The sequence below is a fragment of the Malurus melanocephalus genome, unplaced genomic scaffold (assembly GCF_030028575.1).
Source record: "Malurus melanocephalus ecotype Western Australia unplaced genomic scaffold, MMel_1.1 scaffold_92, whole genome shotgun sequence".
Classification (NCBI taxonomy): domain Eukaryota; kingdom Metazoa; phylum Chordata; class Aves; order Passeriformes; family Maluridae; genus Malurus; species Malurus melanocephalus.
The window spans coordinates 2224122-2241215 of NW_026623324.1; the positions used below are offsets into that span (position 1 = coordinate 2224122).

General features: G+C 41.1%; 2 protein-coding genes and 1 non-coding gene across 3 annotated transcripts; all 3 read right to left on the bottom strand.

Moving 5' to 3' along the window:
• Positions 1-1181: 1181 nt before the first annotated feature.
• TOMM20 (translocase of outer mitochondrial membrane 20) lies at positions 1182-9588 on the bottom strand. Its single transcript, XM_057368454.1, has 5 exons — positions 9373-9588; positions 3996-4042; positions 3203-3284; positions 2786-2928; positions 1182-1686 (listed from the first exon to the last, which is right to left on the bottom strand). Exons 1-5 carry the CDS (start codon positions 9494-9496, stop codon positions 1642-1644), a joined length of 441 nt encoding a protein of 146 aa, XP_057224437.1. The 5' UTR covers positions 9497-9588; the 3' UTR covers positions 1182-1641.
• Positions 8338-8472, bottom strand: LOC130574938 (small nucleolar RNA SNORA14). Its single transcript, XR_008965488.1, has one exon. It is a non-coding gene; the product is annotated as a small nucleolar RNA SNORA14 (small nucleolar RNA).
• Positions 9589-10440: 852 nt separating the features above from the next.
• RBM34 (RNA binding motif protein 34) lies at positions 10441-16851 on the bottom strand. The gene is made up of 10 exons (XM_057368466.1): positions 16625-16851; positions 16289-16431; positions 15032-15251; positions 14394-14453; positions 13786-13829; positions 13244-13327; positions 12970-13033; positions 12821-12863; positions 11507-11625; positions 10441-10806 (listed from the first exon to the last, which is right to left on the bottom strand). Exons 1-10 carry the CDS (start codon positions 16796-16798, stop codon positions 10510-10512), a joined length of 1248 nt encoding a protein of 415 aa, XP_057224449.1. The 5' UTR covers positions 16799-16851; the 3' UTR covers positions 10441-10509.
• Between the last annotated feature and the right edge of the window lie 243 nt (positions 16852-17094).

Below are 17094 nucleotides of genomic sequence, written 5' to 3' on the forward strand. Positions count from 1 at the left end.
TTAAACTACAACCAGCTGTTTAAGGTAAGTTTCTTGATACCAGCCACTAACTTCAGTATTTGTCACATTACAGAAAGCTTCAATAGCACCTCAAATCTTCAGAAATCATGTTTTTAAGTGGTTAAGAAGAAAACGTCTCTTCCATAGCAAACCATCTCAGMAGATTGATTCAGTAAGAGCTATTTCTACTCCCAAACTCAGGTACTGATTGCTAAGGTCACCATCAACTACCCATTTAACCTCTCAAAAGTCCTGGGTGAGGCAACTCCTGAAACACTGAGGAGAATCTGCCTTTGAAGAAACTTACACAAGGCTGAAATGAGACACACAGGAATGTTGGCTAGAGTGCTCTCAAAGTACCTCACTTCTACTTAGGCTACATCACCTAGCATCTTACTATTAATGGAGCAGCAACGTTAGTACAAACTGCTAGCTGGTCTGAAAGAMACGTCTCAAAGCATTCTCCTCAAGTTAAAATTCAATCCTGTGCCAAAAAGATAAAGCTACATTTTTAATTGTTTCTTCTACCACCCAAGTGCTTATAGCACAAACCCAGACAACAGTAGAAGCCAATCTGTTTTGACATTTAGAAGACCTTACCCATGAAAAAACTTGCTTCACGAGCACATTTCTCAGCCTGCATATTATTTGTCTCTTTTTCACTGGCAAAGGAAAATTCACCACACCRTACTAAAATTTTACATCTAATTCCATTAGTTTTTGCTATTTACCCCAGGGATATCACTGTCTTACCTTATCAGGTAAGACAATTTTTTTTCCTTAAGGCAAATGCCTTAAAAAGACTGTTAATAACCATTTGCTGTGGTCTTGAAGACTACAGACTGAAATGTCAGCTGTCTATCTTGCAGTTTCAACCTTTCCAAACTCCCATCCTCTGTGCTCTTACAATCTGCCCCATGTTCTATTCCACACASCTTTGTTTCAGACACCTGTATTAACAGAGCTTTCAAGTTTGTCAGTAATTTTGACTTGATCACTTTACAAGTTTTTGTTCCAGACAGAAATGGATTTATCTTTCTTTCTGCAGACAGTCATCTAATACTACTGTGATTTGCACCTCTTTCTAAAGTGATCTGTTACTGCTTAAATGATCATATATTATTTTCTCACTGAATGACACAAGGTTTTAAACTTAATTAAAAGCATTGGAAGACCAGAAATAACATTAAAAATAAATTTTAATGTTGTCATTTTTAGATCATTTGCTCTGACACCCAAACATTCTGTATTTTAAAGCAGTAGTATAGGGACACACAAGTGCAGATAAATCTTTATTGCCATAACTTCGTTTTTTCAAAAATGAGCATTGGGTCTTTAATAGGTCGTAGTTTTATGTCTGTATATGTACAACATTACAACTGCGTATTTTAATAATAATGACGTTAGTGATACTTGGATAACTCAACACAGTGTATTTATAAAATGAATTCTTATCAAAATACACTTTTCACTGGGTAATAAATAAAATCCTGTGAAACCCACCTACACAAAGTTAATTTTAACTCTGGTAGAACCCGATGTGGTACACAGTCCATTAACTACTATGTTTGCCCCTTTATCCCCCTACTGATGCTCATCTTCTGGGGTAAGAAAACTTTTTCCCCCCGTTGTGGTGTGACCTCATTCAACATCATCTTCAGCCAAGCACTGTGCACTTACAATTCTCTGTAAGAAGGAGAAAAACTCATTCACAATTACATAAAATGGACAGTATGCAACCTGATTATCAAGCAATGTAATTTTACACTGAACATTAAGCAGTGTAATTACTGAACAAACTGATTAAAGTTAAAAACAGCAATCTATTTGACTAAAGTCTTGGAATTCAGTTCCACAGAAATTACATACAGTGCAATCCCTAACAAAGGCAAAGTCAGATAAACAATATWCTGTCAAACTCAAGTGATGACCTCTGTGTGGTTTTTGGCACTGTTTTCTTAGGAAACATTTTTGTTCMATCATTTCCTCGACTCTTACACCTTGTGTACCTCACACTTTCCAGTGTTACCACTGACTATACAGACCTTAACCTGAAATGTAACTGGGCCTGACCTGTAAAAACAGCAAACTAACAACCAGCACCAAGTCTCTGCTTTATGTCAGGTAACACTACTAGGGAATGAACATAAAACATATTACTTACTTTACAACAGACTCACCTGCCAGCATATTAACAACATTACCTGCTCAGTAGTGAGACTAAAAGGGGAGGGCATTTTATACTTAGAGCTACTAACACTTTTAWCCCAAGCTTCCAAAATTGTCATGGGTTCTGGTGCTAGTTAGCATCTCGTGTTTATAGCTGTCCCCAGAAGCAAGAGGGTAGCAAAAGCAACAGATACATTTTGATGGACTTTCATAGCACTCACACCCTTGTAGGCACACCAATTTAAAAAAAAAACAAACCCTCAAGACCCAGTGCCATAAAGTTACTACTTTTCCAATATTCCCAACTTGTATTTGGGAAACAGTGGATCCATTTATGGTATCAGAGGTATGGTCAGATGCCTCTACTTCAAGAGTTTAGCATACCCTGAACACAAGGTAAGTTATGTATTTCTATTTTATCCTGGCTGCTATTGATGCTAGRTGATGATTGTAATATTCACTTTTTAACATCTCAGGAGAAAAATAAGCTTCTTTTAACCCAACTGAACATACTAAAAAAACAGATTACATAACCCAATACTCAAGATTGATATAGTGGATAAGRTAAGTATTTCAATTATTTCCAAACCAAAACAACATGGAAGGTTTCACATACCTGGCTTATTGTAGGGAGCTTAGTTAGAAGCATTTGAAACACTGGTGGTGGAAGAGTCTGTTGTAGGACTTGTAGTAGCTGCTGCGGCTGCCCACACACAGCAATGGCATTGGTCAAGTGATCAACACCTTTTTCATATTCACCTGTATAACAAATTATAATGTTTTGAAATCAACCATCTCCCACAGTGTAATACATTTACATAAAACATCCACCAAGAGTGTGAATCAATCCACATTTAGCTCTTCTCCTTCCTTGCTGGACTTTCTGAACACACAAGGTTAGAAACCTTGAAGGAAGTAGATTTTCTTAGATGAATTTGAATTCTCAACATTTCTTGGTGCATAAAAATAATTTTCTAGCAAAGGTAGAACAAAATTATTTTACAACCTACTCTTTGGAAAAAAATGCTATTACCTTGAGCTAGTAATTCCTCGCCAAGTTGAATCTCCTCAAGGAAAAACTTCTGAACTGCTTCAGCATCTTTCAGATCAGGCAACTAAAACACACAGAGTAAAAGTTAAATCGGCCCTTTGACACCTGCTAGCAAAAAGTCAGCAGAACACATTCTCAACTGAAATCAAACATGCACACAACCATATTGCTACACTGATGCTGGCACAAAAAAAACCAGCTCTCACCACTAAGTTAAATGTACACAGAATATTTCTGAAAATCAGACTCAGGTCTCATAACATTGCATCACAAATCTGTAGAGAAACAGAGCTTGAAATACCTCTACTCAGTACTAAATACGTAATTTTTGAGCAAACACAAATTCTAAGGCGTATTACAGTTGTAGCAACTATATTTCGTGCAATTGTTTAAGAGAAATCTTGTATTTTCTTTCTGGATCCATTGGTGATAATGAAAGGGACATCAAATACTTATGACAAAACAACCTATCAAGTTCAGATATAGGTATATCCCATAACTGGTTTAAAGTCTGAAAAGTCCTTGTGCATCTTACAAAGAGGAAAACATCATCGAATCACACAGTGAATGTTGYACTTTCTAATATAACTCTTCTGTCTGACACAAGAAAAGAACAACCATATGATTGTTTGTGAGCATTAGAAAAATCTGAAGACTACATATTTGCAGGAGTGTTTGCAACACCAGAATGAAAGCAAATCCTTAAGTAAATCTTACCAATAACACAAATGAAACATCTTTTGAAACAGCACTACATTATCGAACACAGTATTACCTTGGAAAGTCCTGCTCTCTCTTTGGCAAGCTTCTGTTTCTTCCTTCCTGTAAGAATAAAAATATCTTTTATTTTCAATTTGCAATTAAAAAGCCTTTGAGATTATAGTCTGAAATCATGAACAAATCAAAGTTCTTTTCAAAAGAAGGAACAGTTAATGTATTCCAAAATGGAAGATTAAGCACAAGACTGCAACCCACTCTGTGCAACAGAACATCATTTAGAGGTCTAATGAGGGCTGRCAGTAGCACCAACTCAAAATGGCAATTTTGTCAGAACATTCTTTTACCTTAACCTGATGGCTACAGCAAACACCAGCTATGCAGGGCCTGCAGCACAGCACACCTCATGCACTGCAGGCATACAGAAGCAAARAGAATTAGAGTGATACGAGAATTATCAAAATGATTTCTAACAGTAAGCCACAGAAGAACTGTCTACAAGTCAAGGCTATCCAGTCTTGAACTGCATGATGCATCACTAAGGAAGGGAAACTTTAGCAGGCCACAGCAGATGCACAGAGTGAACTTTCTCTTCTTTGCTACGTTATAGCAAAGATTTAGGCACTAGTTAATAAGTGGCAGTGTCTCATCATCCCCCAGCAAGAGCAATACTCGAGCATACATTTCTGAAACCTGAGAAAAGCAAACATTTACAGATGGAACAAACATTTACAGATTTAATTGCCTAACCTAAAGGCAAAAAGTTCATCTGCTACGTGAAGCTGTAGCACTCCAGTAAAACTAGTGTAATTAAAACTAAAGTTGCTTTTAATGCAGCTAGGCAGGTATAAAGTTACTTTTATAGCAGCAGCTCTTCATACAAGAAAAAATAATTATACTAACACTGATAATTTCCTTGGAATAACAATTATTTTTGTAAGTCTTCAGTTCATCAACTGAAAGTTACATCAGTAAAACCTCTGAATACAGCCCACGGTTAAACTGTCCTCTCACACTTTGTCTTCAGTGTCTGCTCAAAAAACTCCTATATTGACAAAGAATAGTCACCCAGCCCTGATTTTTCTTTTGATACAGTTTTACAAGCTGGAAGTACTTCCAAATATGAYTTGCAGCTTTTAAATAGCAATTAAAAATGTTCAACTGTCCATATGATGAAGACATTCAGGAATACTATCCCCTAGTAGTCTGATAACCTAACATGTGACATAAACAGACAAAACTGTGTTCTTTACACAAAGGGAGTTCACATTCTAGCTAGATAGAACACCCTTTTACCTTAACACAACACCATAAAACATTTAGCACTTAAAATTTCCACAACTTATTGACCTGCATATGTTATTTTATATGATATACAGAAAAATGTGTTGGATAGAACTGTAGTATACTATAATTTTATAATTTTGGTGGGTTTCAATATTAAAGAATTTCTCTTGAAAGTTAATGCTTCAATTAGCTCACTCCAACTTTCTGGAAACATAAATCTGCACAAAACTTTAAACTGCTCTACAATGCAAACAAGTTTTCATAATAGATAAAATCCTAAAGATGAAATTAAAAATATTTAGTATTTGAAATGTTTCACTATCAAAACAATCCATGGTGCAACTGTACTGCATTCAGCAAAAACACCAAAGAGAAAWGCAAAAAGTGCTATCTTAACTTTTGTACATCATTTTCAGGAGAAAATTGTGTTTTCTTGGCATGACTGTGACACCTTCCAAAATATTAAAAAAGGTATAATTAACCAGGTTAAGCATTCTGAAATAAAGAACAAAACAAAAGACTAATGAAAGCTTTTGACCACTGATCATGCAGACTTGAAATCAGGTACTTGAACCTGAAAATAGTGAAGAGATATGAAGAGTCATCAAGATTTTAAAACTGAACACTGATCTACCAAATCCTTCAAGTCTGAGTACTATGGAACTTTTCTTTCTCTTCTTAATGCTTTTTCACATGCTCTTTGAAAGCTCGCTAGCTCAAACAATTACAAAACCCAAGTAACTCTAAAGGATATTTACGAATTCTTCCCATAGTGTCTGGGAAGATATACTAGTTTCAAAGTATCTTTGCACTAACAGCCAAAAGTTACATTTGTAATTGGACAAGCAAAAAGCGATGGTTTTGAGAAGTAAGAAACCCCCCCCCAAAAAAAAGAACAAACAGAAAAACTACCCCACACCTAAAAAAACACCCAAGTTTGTTTTCCCTCAAGAACCTCCACGAAAATGAAACGACTGCCTCTTTCCTAAACAGAGAGTCACATTTAAAAGGGGGAAAGGCTTTACATAATCTTTCATCAAATGAAACTTTATTACCACAGAAATGTAGTGCATCCATCCAAAACACAATGCTAAACTGCAGCTCTAACATGGCAGGGGCTCCAGGCACAGCTCTTGTACAAGGGTACAAGTTTCAAAAGAGAACCGATGGATAACTCATCCTRCTGGCATGGGTTGCAAAAACCCCTAAGTAAGCAGCTTCCCAACCAGACCCACAATGGAGCAGAAGGCCCAAAAAGCCACTCACATTTTCAGCTCCCATGAGTGAAGTCTGCCTTCTGCCCTCCTCTCACTATGCTGTCCAGGTAGAAGGCGTTCTTGAGCAAAACTCAGCATGGTTGGAAATTCTGGCTGTCTCTGAACAAGATACTGTGTCTATACTTTAAACCAGAACACTTCTATTTTATTCATTCAAGAAGGCAAACAGTAAACATAACTAAAACATTTTAATCATAAAACAAAATACAACTGGGGARGCTAAGCAGCTACAGATGTTTACAGCTTTGATATCTTTTGGTCCCAAGACTAAATATGGCATGCCTCCAAATTAGCAACTCCAAAATCTAAAAAAAACAAAACAACAAAACAAGAGAAAAACCCACCCACAAAACCTGTTAAACAAGATTACACCATCTGGAAAATCAAAGACCAGTAGTTTTTCAARCCTTCCAGTAACTTTCAGGAAACCAATTTTTTTTCCAGAAACCTAAATCTGGCCACTTTATTTTTATCACAGGCCTTTGCAATGTAAACATTGGCCCTAACACAGCCCATAGGGATGTACAATGTAACTGGGAGGGTAAAAACCACAAGTGGCTCTTCATTTGTGTCAGCATGTGCTCAACCAAACATGACAGGCAATCCACTGACATGCCAGATCTCCTGTCCTTCCCTAATTCTGGTGACACTGCATCAAAGAGGCTGAAAAAGGATCTTATCCTAAGAAGGTTAAGGGAAAAGATGTGTTGTAAAGGAGGTTTCTACAAGCTTTCCATCCCATATCCCCACTACTGCACAACACATGGAGCTCCTTTACATAAGGAACTACAAGTRGTTGCTGTTGCACTGAACCTTTCCTGGTCAAGTACTTGACAGCCCACACCTTCCTGTCTACTCAACAGTTAAAATACTGCAATAACTAGATCCCTGGCACCACTGAAGTGTCCATACAAAATAATCAGTTACACTACCAAAAAACATAAATAAAGACAAGTTTCTTAATATTAAGGAAAGCCTTACCACGAAATGTAGACCAGTGCATCACGTGCATGAATCGTACGTCATACAATGATGTCCTCCAAATGACAACTGCCACCTTCTATCAAACCACAGTGGATTTGTTTTCCATTTCAAAGATAATGTCAATTCCTAATATTCTACGTTTTATTCAGAATATGACTGGATAGAGGCTCAGATTATGAAAACCTGGAATGCAAAAATAATTTCTGGTGCTTCTGCAAAACCTTACACACAATTCGGTGTTTCTCCTACTACATATTTGGCATCATAAAAAAACTGCCATAGCTGATTATGCTGCCAAAAGTCTACTTTGCTTGTGCAAGACAAGGACATAGCGATTAAATGCACTAAAATTTCCCAATTAATGACTTGCACTGAAGGGAAAAAAGGACTTGGAAGATGCACAAGAGGTATGTGCCTAAAATCCTACATACAGGAGTGCTGAAATATTTGACAGGCATAATTTGCTGTAGAGGGGCTTTCAGAAAGAAGAATTAATGCCCTGCTGAGCAACAACACTGTCCCCTCAAATTCAATCCAAGAAGGCAGAATCAAAGCTTTTAAACTACATTTTAATGTTATCAGGTAAATGCTCATTTTCAACCCGTCTAGYTATTGACTTTTCCATCCGTGAAACTGCTGATCACATAATGTTTACTTGCCAGGAAAAATTTACTTTAATGGTAACTTCTTATCTTCAGATTAGTTAGCAAAGGAATAATATACATATTGCACTGACAGAAATAACTCAGCACAAGAAGTACCACTTTATTTCTCATGATTCATTTACATTCCTTCAGTACTAGTGCCTACAATTGCATTTAAAACCCTCAGTGATTATTAAAACATTTAAATAAATGTTGAAGACGTGAAATAATGAAGAGCCATGGGAGAAGAGCTCTACATCTTGGATTAATCAACAGTTTTCTCTGGCATTCATTCTTATCCTGGAAGCCAGTGGCAGGGCTGCCAGGAGGGTTTAGAATGCAGATGATGAAATATCTGGGAGCTGCCACCGACCCCTGCCTCACCACAGCAACAGCTTCACTGTAAGAGATCATGTTGTTTTACCTGCTTGACTTCCAAAAGAAAAAAAAAAAAAAAAAAAAAAAAAAAAAAAAAAAACAAACCCAAAGTCACGACGTAAATGTGGTGGCTATAACAGCATGGCTGAGCCCGTAGCACAGAAAGGTTCAAAAAAAAAGGTGGGGCAGAGGTGAGGTTGAACCTAAGATCGATGGAAACCACAGGTTACCCAACCCCTGCTTTCCTATGGGACGACCTGGTCTAGAATCCCATGAAAGGAGATTGTAGTGAGGTGCGGATCAGTCTCTCCTACGGTGCTTGAAGTGAGAGGACCAGAGAAAATGGCCTTAAAGTGAGACAAGGGAGATTTAGATTATACAACAGAAAATATCTTTTGCATCGTTAAAGTGGTCGGGTATTGGAATAGATTGCCCAGGGAACTGGTGGAGTCACCATCCCCCGGGGTGTTCAAGAGGCATCTGGATCTGGYGCTGGGCGATGCTGGTTAGTACTGCAGGGGTTGCAGTGGTAGTGCTGGCAGGAGGGTTGGACGGGACGGTCTCGAAGGTATCTTCCAATTTTGATGGTTCTGTGACTTTGTAACCCGGCCCCTGATTTCGGTGAAGGGACGGCGGGAGGCCACAAGGCGGCAAGGGCCGCGGGGATCTGGGGCGGAGAGTGCGGGGGGACCCCGGCCGGGCCCGGGGGCGGGGACGGCGCTGCGGCGGCACCACGTGCCGCCTTCCCGCGTCCCGGCCGGGCGGGTGAGGGAGGAAGAAATACGGGGGATCCCYGGAGGAAGAGCGCGGCGGCGGGAAGGGATGGAACGGGAGGGAAGGGGAGGGGGCGTCCCGGGACACTCACGCTCGCGCAGCCGGTTCTTGAAATTGGGGTCGCTCCGCCTCTTGCGGTCGAAGTAGATGCAGTATCCGATGAAGAGCGCCCCGCAGAGCCCCGCGGCGATGGCGCTGGTCCTGCCCACCATCATGGCGCTGCCGCCGCCCCCGCCCGCTCCCGCCGCGCGGCCCGCGCCCAGCTCCGCAGGCACCTTGGGGCGAGCGGGCACAGGGAAAGGACCCCTCCTCCCTTCCGCTCACGTCATCAGCCGGCGGCAGCAGGGGCGCCCCCGCAGTGCCTGAGCGAATGGCGGGGCGCATGCGCGGACTCACGCGCGCGGGCAGAGGGGCGTGGCCCGAGATTCGGCGTTTGCGCGCCAAACGCTGTGAGGGGCCGGGAGAGCGGGAAACGCCATCCCAGGGAAACAGCTCTGGGGTCATCGCGTCCAGCCTCTGGCCGAACGCCACCGTGTCAGCCAGACCATGGCACTCAGGGCCACATCCAGTCTTTCTTTAGGCACCACCAGGGACGGTGATTCCCGCACCTCCCTGGGCAGCCCGTTCCGGTGTCACTCTTTCTGTGAAGAAATTCCTCTTCATGCCCAATCTAAACCTCCCTGGCACAGCTTGAGRCTATGTCCTCTCATCCCGTCACTTGTTGCCAGGGAGAAGAAACTGTCCCCCACCTGGCTACAGTTTCCTTTCAGAGTTTTTTAGAGCCCTAAAGTCCTCCCTGAGAATCCTTTCCTCCAGGTTAAAAATCCCCAGCTCCCTCAGTCGCTCCTCCTAAGACTTGTGCTCCAGACCCTTCACCACCTCTATCACCAGTCTCTGGACAACARAAAAACACCCAAATCAAGCTAACGATTTCTGCTTCATCACAGACCCAGTCTGCATGTGAGTCACTTTTTTTCTATAGGTATTGTGTGTGATCCTATACAGCTCCCAAAGAAAGAATGCACAGTTAACCATTGCAGCAACCTCAGCTAGAGATGGATTCCAGGAACACGGGAATAAAATCATGCAACAGCTCCTGCTGCCTTCTGGGAGAAGCCAAATGCCCCAGCACAAACACCAAGAATGACAACTGTTGTTATTAGCAAAAAAAAATTTATGATACAACACTCATACATATCCATCTGTGTAAAACWAATCAGCATTTTTATCAGATTGATTTTTTATCAAAGGACTGTTTGTTTTTCCCAGCTTTATTCCTAGGAGTAGTTTTCAGTCTTTTTGGTTTCGTGGTCTTCCTTAATGGGGCTGCTTTTTCACCAACAAAAGAATCATTAGAATGGCTCTTCTCTTTTTTCTTCTTCTTATCAACTCTGTCCTTGGGAGCAAAAGACTGGTCTGGAGTTTTCTGTGCTTTCCTGCTGTCCACTATGCGCTGCACTCGTATCTTTCTTCCCATCAGAACAGAGTTGTTGAGTTTCAGAGCAAGATGTACAGCATCTGTRTTCTACAAAACCAGACACCCAGCTTAAAAAACAGCATTACTTCCAACTGATTTGTTTTAAACAAATGGTTACCCTTCTTTAAAATTCGCAAGCAGAATTTTACAATGAAGAGCACTTAAATCGCTCTGTTTAGGAAATGACACAACATCCCTGCCCAGGAACACCAGCACCCCCACACAGCCCATACACTGAGGCACAGATACTTTAAAACAGGCTATGAAAAAGCTTACATGAGACACCAAAGTCTGAGGCAGAGAGACAAGGAGAAATTGGGAAAAAAGGCGTCAGGCTGCAGGAAATGAACTAAGGAAGATGAGGCTGGGAGCCTGCCATAAAAAGGGACGTTGTAATCAAAAGTGGAGAGCCAGTAAGCAAATCAGCTGTAGGAAAGAATTCCACTCATATTTTGACACATGCTGCAGTTACACCCAACAAACTCATCTGTCCCTCCTTTAGGTGTCTACCTTAAAGTCACTTCTTTCCCCTCAGTGTGTACTATCTGCTTGTTTCATATCTGCTTCCACAGAACCGGTCTTCCAAGCTGCTTTCACCAAACACAACAACGCTACCATTTAACATCACACATATACACATACACACCCCAAAAAATTACTAAAAAGAAGATAAAAATGCTCTAAAGTCAGACCCCGATTGAGATTTTGAAGAATTCCCTGTGTGCTGGAGCAGGTTGTTCACATGTACCTCAAAGAGGACGTAGCCAAAGCCTTTCCCCAAGCCCGTCCTCCTGTCTCTCACAACTCGCACTCCGACGATGCCTCCACAGTCATGGAAGTGCTCCCGCACAGCGTCATCACGGATGTCTGCAGGCAACACAACAGAACAGATGCCTCTTCAGGAAGTCACACAGCTTTAAAAGCCTGGCCCAAATCCAACTATTTCACATTTACCCATTCAGAGACAGAAATATATTGAAAGATATATATTGTCATATGAATGCAGATAGGTAGACAAGTATCAGTGGCTCAGAAAAATCCCAGCAAGTTGACAATGAGCTATTTACTCTAAGTTACTGATTCTTCAGCTCTGAAGAGTACAACATAAATCACAAAGAATGCAGGCAAAGACTGAAATAAATTTTTCAAATTATTTAATTTATGGTTGGAACATAGTAGAAATTAAGATCCTGTTATACATTTTTGTACCTCCTCCTTATGCCAGGATTTCTTTCTGATGAAGAATTCATGCTGATGATAAAGAATTTGAGCTGGCACTTCCTCTAACTGCTGATTGACTGAGCCATGAATTTTAGCTGAATGGGGGAGAATGTGATTTCCAACCACAGCTGGTACACAATTATTCTGATAATGGCTGGACATGTGAGGCTTTCTCCATCTCATCCCTAGGTGGACAAGTGTGATGTACCATCACAAACACAGGTTATTTTCTTTTTYTGTATAGGTACACTTTGTACAATCCCCTGACGAAGGCATAAACCTCTCTGCTAAGGGGAGGGGCTGAACAGTTTAAATACAGCAATGGGACCTAGATGTGAGGAGAAAGGTCCAAGCTGCTGAAGTAATTTCAGAGCACAGCACATCACAGAATCATAGAATATTCTGAGTTGAACTGGCCCACAATAATCATCAAGTCCATCTTAGCCCTGTCTGGACAGAGTCACTCAGCCTGTGGCTCACAGAAAGCATCAAAATGAGAAGCAATCACMGTCAATCCCTTGGAATTGGTTTACAAACAGGTATTGGTACCCTTGAGCAGTTTAGAAAGCTATGCAACTTAGTAATACATAGTTAAAAACCAAGAAACAATAAGAACTAAAAGCRTTTGCAGTGCTACCTGCAATAAAGAAAAAATTAAGCTGCAGAACTTGAGAGAAACTTACAACTCCTTTAGCTGTTTCAATTAACAAAGAAGAATTAATTCCAGCAAAAATGTATCTACCTAAACATGCTACCCTAAATACAAAGAAATAAAAAGTCTAATATCAACATATTCCATAAATGCTAAATAATGATGCATAACAATCCATTTTAGACTTACCATATGAAAGATTTCCCAAGAATACAGATCGTTTGTTGTCATGCTASAGACAACAAGAAAGACAGAACAATAAGTTATTTGTTACAGAAAACAACAAAACCAATAAAAACATTACAACCAAACCAGAAAAGGCCACACATCTTACTTACCGAACTGGTTTTAGATGCAGTGTCAACTCTGATGTGAAATCCACTAGCAATTTCTGTTCCATTCCTTTCATAAGCAAAAGTTTTGAAAGTGAAATAAGCGTTACTTAATGAACAATGTCACCATATAAGAGTATTCCAAAAGCAAAGTTACTTTTAAGTTTGAACCTACATTTTATTCTAATTCAAGCAAAAGAGGGGAGGTTGTTTAAATTTAGCTGTAAGTCTACTTGATCTACCTCTTCAAAAGGGAATGAGGAACAAAACTCAGACTTACTCCTTCAGAGCCTTCTGGGCATCACATTCTTCCTTAAAGACAACATAGGCATTGATGAACTTTGCATTTGGGTGCACCTTATGCCTGGAACATAAAAAGGACACATTACTGCTTAAATCCTGCTGATGCTGTGCAGTGCACAAACCCTTCTGGCTGAACACATTAATGCCTCTGCTTGTTTTTTTGCACACTAACAACTTCATTTGCTTGCAGGTCAAGCTACCCCTGTATGTGCAATGGAGTCCCAGCCCATATATGCACCTTGTGCAAGCTTCCTCAGCTCACAAACCCAAAGAAATTAAAGACTTCTAGCATCTTCCTCCATCCTAAAATGTAAGAAATGCAACCTCAGGCAACAAATTACTAGTACACATGGTACATAATTCTTTATTGCTTGTTACGAAAATTTAAAGGCACAAAGGTAATGACAGAAGACAAAGAAGCACCAAATACGTAAAAAGGACCTGATACAGGCAAACCTTTAACAACCAACACTTCAACACTGTCTAGGCCTTGAAAAATAATACACACAAGGAACCTACTTGATTGCTGCTACCTTTTTGGATACAGTATCTTCTGCTGGAATCTTAAAGATAAAAAGAGCTTGAGTTAGGTGGGCCTAGTGTCAACTTATGACAAAGTTTTTCTGTAAAACAAAGAGGAGTCAAACAGGTGCCACCCAAAGACGCATAGCCAACACAGTGAGCAAGTGACAGAAACAGCTTTTCATACAGACAGTCTAAAAAGCCCTTGGAGTTAAAGAACTTGCTTTGACTTTGTCTGACATCTTTCTTGAGTTCCAAGAGGATTATCACCAACAATTTCAGTGAGTACACTGACTTACAACCAATGTGTCTTTGCTACTATTATTTAAAAACAGGTCAACAATGCCTTAGCTAAATGAGCAATAATAAAAGCATTCTTTTTTTTCACAGAATATAAAGCTCTGATCCTGGAGCAGCTGCTGCTGCTTCTGGAAAAATTAATCGGTGGTGCTCCTGGACTAACATCTCCAAGGTTTCTTCTAATAGCAAAACCCACATATCCCCAAACCACTTCTGAATTAATAAAGGTACAAGCCTTACAAATACTACTGCCCTTCAACACCAACAAATAATTTTGTTTTATAATATTACAGAAAATAACATACCAGAGACCGGAAGCGAATGGATTGGATTTGGCCATACTTCTTAAAAAGAGATTTCAGTACCTAAACAGATACAATATTACAAATATTCAGTATATTTTTCAACCTGGTAATGAGAATTATGTTTTAGTACTTATAAGTAATACTGTTCTTACACTGTTTTCWTTTACTTATAGGAGATCACTTAAGGGCTGGTAAAAAAATGCAAGTAATTCACAACYATTTCTGTGTTTTTGTGGCAGCTTCTTCTTCTACAGATAGCCAAAACTGAAGTTGTGCCTCCTACTGTAAAGAAAGTATAAATTTAACATGTTTTATGTAATGATCTGAAGCACTGGTTGCATAAAAACTTAGAAGCAGAGTAACTTCGTAAATGGAGTTTTCATTTATTCAGTCATTTTTTCATTGACAAGGAACTGACGAATTATACTGAAGAGTCACTGCATCCACTGCTGTAGGAAGCCCAAYTCCATGAAACCAGAGATTGTCTCTAATTGGTTTCTGAGAACAAGCATTACTTCCTACTTTCCAATCAGTTCCAATCACAAATGTGTATGATTTCCCAGCTGGAAACATCCCCTCAAACTGGGGACTGCTGTAACTCCTTTCACTGCTTTAGCTGACAGAACCCACCCACGTACCGGAACAGTACAGCTGACAGGCAAGTTTCCAACAAACACCGTTCTTCTGTCTGCTGTTTCATCAGCGACCCTTTTTCTCTTTTGCTGTTTTGCAGCAGCACCCAYAGCTGAATTAACAACATTTTTGGTGATGGCTTGAGAAGTCTTTTTCTTTTGCTTCRCTTTGTTTTGAAAGAGTTTTTGATCCTCCTCCTCATCTGCCTGCTCCAAAGCRTTCTCTCTGACCAGAAACAGACAGACAGGTTACAATCAATGGGAAAGAAACAGGGGTTTTGAGGTCAAAGAACTGAAGCCTYCACAATGTTTTAACTTACATTTTAAATTAGTATGTTAAACTTCAAATTTCAAACATTATTTTGTTTATTTTGTATTAAACAAATGTATTTGACTATTCAGTAACATGAAAAATCATTTGCTGTCCCGAGGACACTGTATTCACTATTTACCAGCAGTAACACAGAAATACTTCAGAATTAAATAATTGAAGGAGAAAATATAAATCATCTTTGCAACCTAGAACTAAGTACAGATTTAATGCTTCCCAATATCCTGGACACTCAGAACAAACCTCTGGAATACCGCCTTGCATTAACAAACCTCTGTCTATCCAAACCTGCCAGAAGAGCACGAACAGTGAGCAGATCTGAAGGAGTCTCTGAAAKGCTACAGATGTAAACACAGCAAGCAGGTTCCATGTGCATGGAGGAGGCAACAACASCCAGTGCCAGGGAGAGGATGAGGTGTTAACCTTATGCCATAATCAAGTACACTTTGTTATCCAAATTGCACTGCAGAGTGACCAGCTTTCAGCCTGCTCTGACAGTGCTTTGCTTCAATCATTTACAAGAACAGAGAGCATCACAGAGAGGTTCTGTGTCACTGCAGATGCCCAGTGGGATAAACAGTTCACTGTGCCTGGCACCTTGCCCTTGCTGAAACCACCTCTGCTGGATAAAGCCAAGGACAGCTAGAAAGCATCTCCCTGTGCCAGGGTGAACTAGATCAACRTGCCTTCATCTCCTGATGGCCCTCTAACAGGGCATGTGCACTTCACGGACCTAGTGTTTTCAAGAAGCTGCACTACTTCCTCCTTCAGGGGAAAACTACAGACAATTTGTACAATCTTAAAAATAATCTTAAACACCAAGCTGAAGGTGAGTAGTAGATGAGAACTTCACTATTTTATCAAATTCATATTACGGTTAATGCAGATGTTGTGGGGTTTAATTTTATCATAAAATGGTGTCACCTACTGACCTCTCTGCCAGTTTTTTCTCTGCTTCTGAATGTTCCTTTTTTCTGGCTTYCTTTGCTTTTACCGGACGTTGTTGCACGACGGACGAGCCCTGGTCTTCTGACACTTTCTCTCCTTCTTCTGCACGCTTTCTTTTCTTATTTTCCTTTWAAAAAATGGCAAGAGAACAGACTTGAAGGGCAAAATTCCAGGAACGCCCTGCAGTTACTTCACATACTACAAATTATTTGGAGCGCCACTGCCCGAAGCCCACCGCTGCAGGATGTGTGTGRAGCGCCACTGCCCCACCCCCACCCCCCGGCCAGCCGGGAGCGCTGCCCCGGCACTCGCTCACTCACCATCGGCACGGCCACCAGCACCGGCGGGGCGGCGGCGCTGAAAAGGCGAGCGAGGGGCGCAGCGGGCGCCGCGCCCGCCCCGAGGCTGCCCGACACCTGTCCTACCACGTACTCCTCCTCCTCCTTGGCCGCCGGTGGCTGCTGCGCCCCCGCGCCCCTCCGGCGGATCCCCATCGTGGGCACCGAGGGCGGTGGGAAATAGCTCAACCCGCGTCACTTCCGACGCGCGGGGGCGGGCGGCGTTCCCGGGACCGCCCCTGTTCCCTCCTCCTCCGCCACCCCCCGCAGYCCTTCCCCGAGCCGGGAGCTGCCCACGGCTACCACGGGATGGTGCCGCGCGTGTGCCCGTCCTGCCGCGCTCCGCGCGGGCACGATGGCACCGGGGGAACATCCAACATCTGAATGAGATGGCCATAGTCTTAAACTGTGCCAGGGTAGGTTTAGGTTGAACATGAGGACGGAATTTTTCA

Excerpts from the sequence above, each read along its gene's own strand:
- TOMM20 (XM_057368454.1), bottom strand. The coding sequence starts at position 9,496 with ATGATGGTGGGCAGGACCAGCGCCATCGCCGCGGGGCTCTGCGGGGCG. Across the intron at positions 4,043-9,372 it reads CAAGAACCGGCTGCGCGAGC|GAAGGAAGAAACAGAAGCTT; the intron begins GTGAGTGTCCCG and ends TTATTCTTACAG. Across the intron at positions 2,929-3,202 it reads CGAGGAATTACTAGCTCAAG|GTGAATATGAAAAAGGTGTT; the intron begins GTAATAGCATTT and ends TTTGTTATACAG.